At 37.8% G+C, this 7,919-nt stretch overlaps 3 protein-coding genes across 39 annotated transcripts in view; all 3 read left to right on the forward strand.

Moving 5' to 3' along the window:
- The window catches only part of LOC108243066 (protocadherin gamma-A11), a 234,173-nt gene that overhangs the window by 154,097 nt on the left and 72,157 nt on the right, over positions 1-7,919 (forward strand). The window lies entirely within an intron of this gene.
- Positions 1-7,919, forward strand: part of LOC108250159 (protocadherin gamma-A10) — a 16,175-nt gene that overhangs the window by 2,367 nt on the left and 5,889 nt on the right. The gene's annotated exons all lie outside the window — the stretch shown is intronic.
- On the forward strand, positions 5,853-7,913 carry LOC119617352 (protocadherin gamma-A11-like; the record flags this gene model as incomplete). Its single annotated transcript, XM_037977480.1, has 1 exon — positions 5,853-7,913. A coding segment is annotated over exon 1 (1,539 nt), but the record flags the coding sequence as incomplete, so codon positions are not given.

Genomic DNA, 7,919 nt, shown 5'->3' on the forward strand with positions numbered 1-7,919 from the left:
GTTATTATCTCAGTGAAGATCTACAGATGGAGACAGTCTCGCATCCTGTATCACTCCAAGCTCCCCGTCATTCCATATTATCCACCACGTTACTCGGACACTTTGGGGACAGGGACTCTCCAGCATGTGTACAATTACGAGGTGTGCAGGACGACTGACTCCAGAAAGAGTGACTGTAAGTTCGGCACAGCTGGTAGTCAGAACGTGTTGGTAATGGATCCAAGTTCTACAGGGACGATGCAGCGAATACAGAGTAACAAGAGCATCCTGGATCAACCTGACTCTCCTGTAGAGGTTAGTTTTCTAAAAACACATTTTTGATACATATTTTACCAGGCTTTATTGTGAACAATATAACGTGTAGATAGTATTCCTACAGGTTCAGTTTAATTAATTATGTGCTTGAACATTTCTTTATTTCTTTTTTAATTTATTTTCATAATAGCTATAACAGGTTATCCCCAACTCCGCATAACTTATAGGTTTACAGTCTTTCACAAACGCAAAAATCCCAAATTAATGTTTTCAATACTAAAATGTATTTTAAAAATCTTTTTTGGGGGGTGGGGGGGGGGGATGCCAAAGCACATTTTGATATGCATTTTGCTATTTTAATGTCAGAAGTAAAAGGCATATTTGCTGCAGCCTTCTAGGTTTTTTTTTTTAGTTTTCCTATTCATTAGCATCAGAACCATGGATAGAGTCAGTTTGAGTTCATCGTCTTATAGGCATTTGTGTTCTTTTTTGTTTGTTTGGGTGTTTGGGTTTGTTTTTACCTCGTTTGTTGGAGAAATAGAGAAATCTCTTTACATTGGTCTTAAAACACAACTTTAATTTCTTGTTTTTGAAGTGCTGTGTCCTAAATTGAATTTGTTTTACACTTACTTGCGTACTTACACTTTTGACAAGTTTCCATGTTTTGTTTTGTTTTTGACACCATAATATGGATTTGAAAATCATAATTTTATTATATTCTGTTTTTACTGACGAATGTTTTATTTTCTTTAATATTTTTAAGTTATAGATTTGTAAAGTTTGGACAGTGATGGGTGTCTTCTAAAGTGGAGTATTTTGGTCATTTTGGCACAATAGTCTATATTTCAGCACACTGGACAACGACTTTTCTTGCTGATAAATGATTGAGTCCATGTCCAGTGTTTACTTTTTTGTTTTTACAAAATTGCTTAATTTACAGGAAACTAGGTGTAAACTATTTATAAAAAAAATTGAAATTATTTGATAGCAGGCATGATTGTTTTTTTTAACTCATGCGCTGTCATTTTATAAACACTTTAAAAGCCGAAACTTAAAACATACACCTTAAAATTTCCAAGAACGTGTAACCATGTTGCATGAAATACGATTTTCATGAGATGTTTGTAGTTGTATTAATACATTATCACTTTTTTGAAAACACGTTTTTTTAAACTAGTTTTCTTAAAAATATGAAACAAATCTGCCGGCTTTCTGTAGTGTTGTTGGGTGAACTCTTAGGGCCGCTGTTGACTAGCGTGTTGGTGGGTGAGTGTGGGACTGAAGAGCAGCACCTCCTATGTAACGTCCACATAATGAAGACGGAGCAAAATGGAAAAGGAGCTCACACGCTAAATCTGTAGAACTAAGACGACGATCTGCGATCTTGTTTGCTCAGCTGCATTGAAAAAAAAAAAGCTGTGGAGTTTACAAAACATCGGCAACATTTCCCGGGATGTATGAATATACTGTGGGACGTCGCTAAGAAAACACTCGGATAGAACAATGGACGGACAGACGGTACTGTGTTTTGCCCTCCTTTTCTTTGGCTCAGTATCTGGACAGGTCAGCTACACAATACCAGAGGAAATGGACACAGGAGCGTTACTTGGGAACATAGCTCATGATTTAGGTTTGGACACTAAACGTTTTATCTCTGGTAAAGCTCGAATTTACACTCGAGACAGCGGAGAGTACGTGGAGCTGAACAGAAACAGAGGAGTCCTCCTTGTTAAAGAAAGGATCGACAGAGAGGCGCTCTGCAAAAAGACGACGCCCTGCGCTTTACATTTCCAGATTATTTTAGAGAATCCCATGGAATTTTATAGCGTTACAGTACAGATCACGGATATTAATGATAATCCACCGACATTCGAGGGAGAGAAAACTGAATTTAAAATCAGCGAATCAGCAGTAATCGGATCAAAATTTGTGCTGGAAAGAGCAGTGGATCTTGATGTTGGAACAAATGATCTTCAGAGGTACGAATTAGAACCAACAGATAATTTTGGTTTAAAGCTTCACAGTAAGACTGATGGTCATAAAAATGTAGAGATGGTGCTACAAAAACCTTTAGACAGAGAGAAACAGGAGCAGATAAATCTGGTGTTAACGGCTGTAGATGGAGGAGACCCGCAAATGTCAGGAACGATGCAGATTGTTATTACAGTATTAGACGTTAATGATAATGCTCCCGTTTTTACACAGCAGACATACAAAGCCACAGTCACTGAAAATTCCCCTAAAGGGACAGCTGTTGCTACAGTTAAAGCGTTAGATGCAGATCAAGGTTCTAACAGTAAAATAACATATTCTATAACAAACACTTTAGATGATGTAAGAAAGTTATTTAACATAAACGGAGAAAACGGAAAAATTACGTTAATTGAAAACATTGACTTTGAAGAGTCACGGAATTTTCAGGTAAATTTACGTGCAAGTGATGATGGAGGTCTCACAGATTCCTGTAAGTTAATTATTGATGTGACAGATGTAAATGATAATAAACCTGAAATTAACATCATGTCAAAGTCAAATGTAATACCTGAGAATGCTGAACTTAACACAGTGGTTACAATAATCCATATCGAGGACAAAGACATTGGAGACAATGGTAAAGTGCATTGTTTTATTACCGAAAATACAGAATTTACGTTAAAATCATCGTCAAATAATTTCTACAGTTTAATGACAGACAGCGAGTTAGACAGAGAGAGAGCCTCGGAGTACAATATCACAGTGAGCTGCTCTGATGAAGGAGTCCCCTCCCTCTCCAGCAGCGTCACTCTCACCTTACAGATCTCTGATGTAAATGACAATGCGCCTGTCTTTGACAGGAGCTTATATGAGGCCTACATTGTAGAAAACAACACACCAGGTCTCTCTATATTTACAGTGAAAGCCACAGACGCTGACTGGAAGCAGAATGCCCGTGTTTCTTACATACTTGATGACTCCTCTGTTAACGGAGTTCCAGTCTCATCATATGTGTCGGTTAGTGCTGATAGTGGCGTCATCCATGCAGTGCGCTCTTTGGACTATGAGCAGATCAAAGATTTCCAGTTCCGCGTCAAGGCGCAGGATGGAGGCTCTCCTCCACTCAGCAGCAACGTGACTGTGAAAATCCTGATCCAGGACCAGAACGATAACCCTCCTCAGATTCTGTACCCGGTCCAGACCGGTGGCTCCGTGGTGGCTGAGATGGTGCCTCGTTCAGCAGATGTGGGCTATCTGGTGACTAAAGTGGTGGCTGTTGATGTGGACTCTGGACAGAATGCTTGGCTCTCCTACAAACTGCAGAAAGCCACAGACAGGGCGCTGTTTGAAGTGGGCTTACAGAATGGAGAAATCAGAACTATCCGCCAGGTGACTGATAAAGATGTTGTGAAACAAAGACTGACTGTTATAGTGGAGGACAACGGGCAGCCGTCTCGTTCAGCTACAGTCATTGTTAACGTGGCGGTGGCGGACAGCTTCCCTGAAGTGCTGTCGGAGTTCACTGACTCTCCTCACGACAAGGAGTACAATGACATGCTGACTTTTTACTTAGTGTTGGCTCTGGCTGTGGTTTCCTTCCTCTTTATCACCTGTTTAGTGGTTATTATCTCAGTAAAGATCTACAGATGGAGACAGTCTCGCATCTTGTATCACTCAAACCTCCCTGTCATTCCATATTATCCACCACGTTACTCGGACACTTTGGGGACAGGGACTCTCCAACATGTGTACAATTACGAGGTGTGCAGGACGACTGACTCCAGAAAGAGTGACTGTAATTTCGGCACAGCTGGTAGTCAGAACGTGTTGATAATGGATCCTAGTTCTACAGGGACAATGCAGCGAATACAGAGTGACAAGAGCATCCTGGACCAACCAGACTCTCCCATAGAGGTGAGTCACTCAGCACAGTTTTAGTTAAGTGTGTATGTTTTAGATTTTTTGTTGTTTCTTTTCTTTTGAGTTTGTTTCAGCACCATAGACAGCATCTTTTGTTGCTTTGCTTCAAACATTTCATAGTGACAGGTTTATCTATAGGTTAGACCACTTTATCGCTTGTACTTTTGGAAAACTAAGGCGTACAATATAAATCACTTTTGCCTTCTTTTAATTATACAACCTCGTGTTCTCACTGCTTTTAATGCAACACATTTTGTGTTACACTTTTCTTCTGTCATATTTGATAGATAATTTCATCACATAAAAGCTTTGATCCTTTCATTGTAGAAAATTCACGTTTTTGAATGATTAGACAATGTTGGTATACTTTTTCAATGTTTTCCATTTAAACAAAACATTTTTGGCCAGCATTGGGTTGTTGTTTTAAATTTCATACAATTTTCAATAAAGAAACTAAGTTTTTCATTCTCTACCCTTCAAGATTCTATGTACAGTGTCGTTGTGGCTGCATTTAATGAAAACATGCCATTAATTATTATTAGGAAATAATATGTGCAAGAAGTTCAATCTCTATAAACTGCAGCTGTTGTGTTAACATCCTTGCTATTTGACCACAGGCCAACATTCACTCATTACTATTCTTCAGACATCTGCAAAGTTGCTGCATGTGCTTCAGGTTAAAAACATTTTTTGTTTGTTTGTTTTTTCACTGCTGATCCAATGCAGCAATGTATTAGCCTTTTATAAATCAAACCACAAATAAAGCTCTTTTTTTGCTGATTGTGTTAGATTTTGTAATTTCTTCACCCTGAGGAAAAAAAACTTCTCAACATCTAATATGTGCTTTTAAGTGAGCAATATATGCTTTGTAATGCATCTATAATGTGAAGTAATGGCTGTCAATCAAAAAATTTAATTTGTAACTTCAACTTTTTTATCTTTGGTAGGGCTGGATGTCTTTAAGTAATAAGAATGTGTTTCTTTTAAACTAAAATCTTTTAAAACTATTCTTAGTTTAATTTCTTTTGTTTTTGTAAGAGACATATATCTTTGTTCATCCATTTGAATCAAATATTTAGAATTGATCTGCAATTATATTTCCTGATTTTTTAATGATAGTTTTTTTTTTGTTGTCTTTGAAAACCCCCCACAGTGGTAGAGAACTTCAGTTAAACACTGCAGTGGACACATAAATGAACAACTCTAGAAATATTTTAGTCTATCTAATTGCATTGGTTACTCTGAATTTGATTGTTGTTTGTTTGTTTACTGTATTGTGGTCCTGCAGACTTGTACTTTATTACAATAAACTGTTGTGTTTTATGGATAAAAATTTGGTAGATGATAGAAAATAGTTTTATACTTTTGAACAAAAGTAGAGTGAACATCGTTTAAAGCCAGTCTGCCTTACTGGTTCATGCTGTATTTAATTTATATGTCATTTTTTATACATCAGGATTTTATTTTTCACTTTTTAAATCTAATAGTGTTTTTTTTATTATTTTAACTGTAGTTTATTGGTTATTTAACCTTTACAAAATAAATATAAGGCCTTTTCTCGTTAGTGATCAGTTATCACCTCTGCCCCATAGATTATCAATAAAATATCAGAACACAAAAATATCTAATTATAAATTCCCTGTAAAATGAAAACAATACCATCTTTGACGTCTTGATCTTTATTTATTCTTTAAAATATATTATTAAGCTTTTGTTTCCAAATTACTAGTAATTCAACAATATATTTAGTGTCAAATTGTTGAATGATAAAAACTATAATTGAAAATCCTAAGTAATTCATTTTAAAATAAAATCTTTTGGACAATTTTGTATATATATATATGTATTAGTAGTATGGCAAGGGCATTCAAATTTACAATTTTATAATAACTCCATGGGGTCTTCAGGCTTCAGACTATTTCTCCTAATGCAGTATGATATTCTGTAGTGAACAATTTTGGACTCTCAGGGCCGCTGTTGGCTAATGTAGAGATTTTTTCCTCTTCATGAAGCACTAAACAGAGGAAGAAATGCTCATCTAGCACACAAACCTCGAGGCAGAGGACCAGAGACATTCTGTCTGTGATTTATATTTCTTGTTTTTCTGTGTATTGGAGTAAAAAAATAGTATTTTCCTGGATTTTTTTTTCTTTACACTGAAGGAATACTCGACAATTTAGAATCAAAAATAACTCTTTGGATTACCAATATCTGACGAGGAGAAAATGTCGGACAGAACAATGAAATGGCAAGTAATGCTGCTGTTCTTTTGTTTGTCTCTGGGATCGGCGGTCGGGCAGGTCACATACTCGATTCCAGAGGAAATGTCAAAAGGGTCCCTGGTTGGTAACATAGGACAGGATTTGGGAATAGATGTGAAAAGATTAAAGTCCGGCAAAGCGCGGATTTATACAGAGGACAAAGCAGACTACATCGAGTTGAACGCAGATAGAGGACTGCTGCTCGTCAAAGAAAGGATCGACAGGGAGGCGCTGTGCGGACAGACAACGCCTTGTGCTTTACATCTGCAAATTACGCTGGAAGATCCGATTGAATTTTACTCTGTCACTGTGGAAGTTATTGATATCAACGACAATGTGCCCACATTCCAAAAGGAGGAAATGAGGTTTAGGATCAGCGAGTCGGCTGTGATTGGAGCAAAATTTGTGCTGGAGAGAGCGATGGATCTTGATGTAGGTATTAATGCAGTGCAAGGTTATTCGCTAAAACCTACAGATAATTTTATTCTAAAACTTCACAATCAGCAGGATGGAAGTAAAAATGTGGAGATGGTTTTACAAAAACCCTTAGACAGAGAGGCGCAGAATCACATCTCTTTAACGCTCACAGCAACTGATGGCGGAGAGCCCAAGCTGTCGGGAGCAATGCGAGTGGATATCTCTGTGCTAGATGCAAACGATAATGCCCCAGTGTTTACGAAAAAAATGTATAAAGTCACTGTCCCAGAAACTGCTCCAAAAGGAACAATATTGAGCACAGTCAGTGCTACAGATGCAGATGAAGGTTCATATGGAAACGTATTGTATTCTATAGCAAACACACTAGATTATGTCCCCAGTATATTTCAAATTTCTAAAGAAAACGGTGTTGTAGCTCTTACTGGAAGCCTGGATTATGAAAAAGCACAGCTATATGAAATACATGTACAAGCTAGTGATGATGGAGGACTAACAGACTCGTGTAAAGTTATTGTTGAAGTTACTGACACTAACGATAACCCGCCATCTATAAACATTATGTCTAAAACAAATTCAGTAACAGAAACTTCTAAACCAGGAACCGTTGTTACCATATTTAATGTTCAAGATCCCGATTCTGGAGAAAATGGTAAAGTCGCATGTAATATCGAAGAACACATGCCATTTTTAATAAAAGCAACGTCTAAGAAATTCTTTAGTTTAGTAACAGACAGTGAGTTAGACAGAGAGAGAGCCTCGGAGTATAATATCACAGTGAGCTGCTCTGATGAAGGAGTCCCCTCCCTCTCCAGCACCGTCACTCTCACCTTACAGATCTCTGATGTGAATGACAACGCACCTGTCTTTGATAGGAGCACATATGAGGCGTACATTGTAGAAAACAACACGCCAGGTCTCTCTATATTCACAGTGAAAGCCACAGACGCTGACTGGAAGCAGAATGCCCGTGTTTCTTACATACTGGAGGACTCCTCTGTTAACGGAGTGCCGGTCTCATCATATGTGTCGGTTAGTGCTGATAGTGGCGTCATCCATGCAGTGCGCTCTTTG

Source organism: Kryptolebias marmoratus, linkage group LG9 (genome assembly GCF_001649575.2).
Source record: "Kryptolebias marmoratus isolate JLee-2015 linkage group LG9, ASM164957v2, whole genome shotgun sequence".
Lineage (NCBI taxonomy): Eukaryota > Metazoa > Chordata > Actinopteri > Cyprinodontiformes > Rivulidae > Kryptolebias > Kryptolebias marmoratus.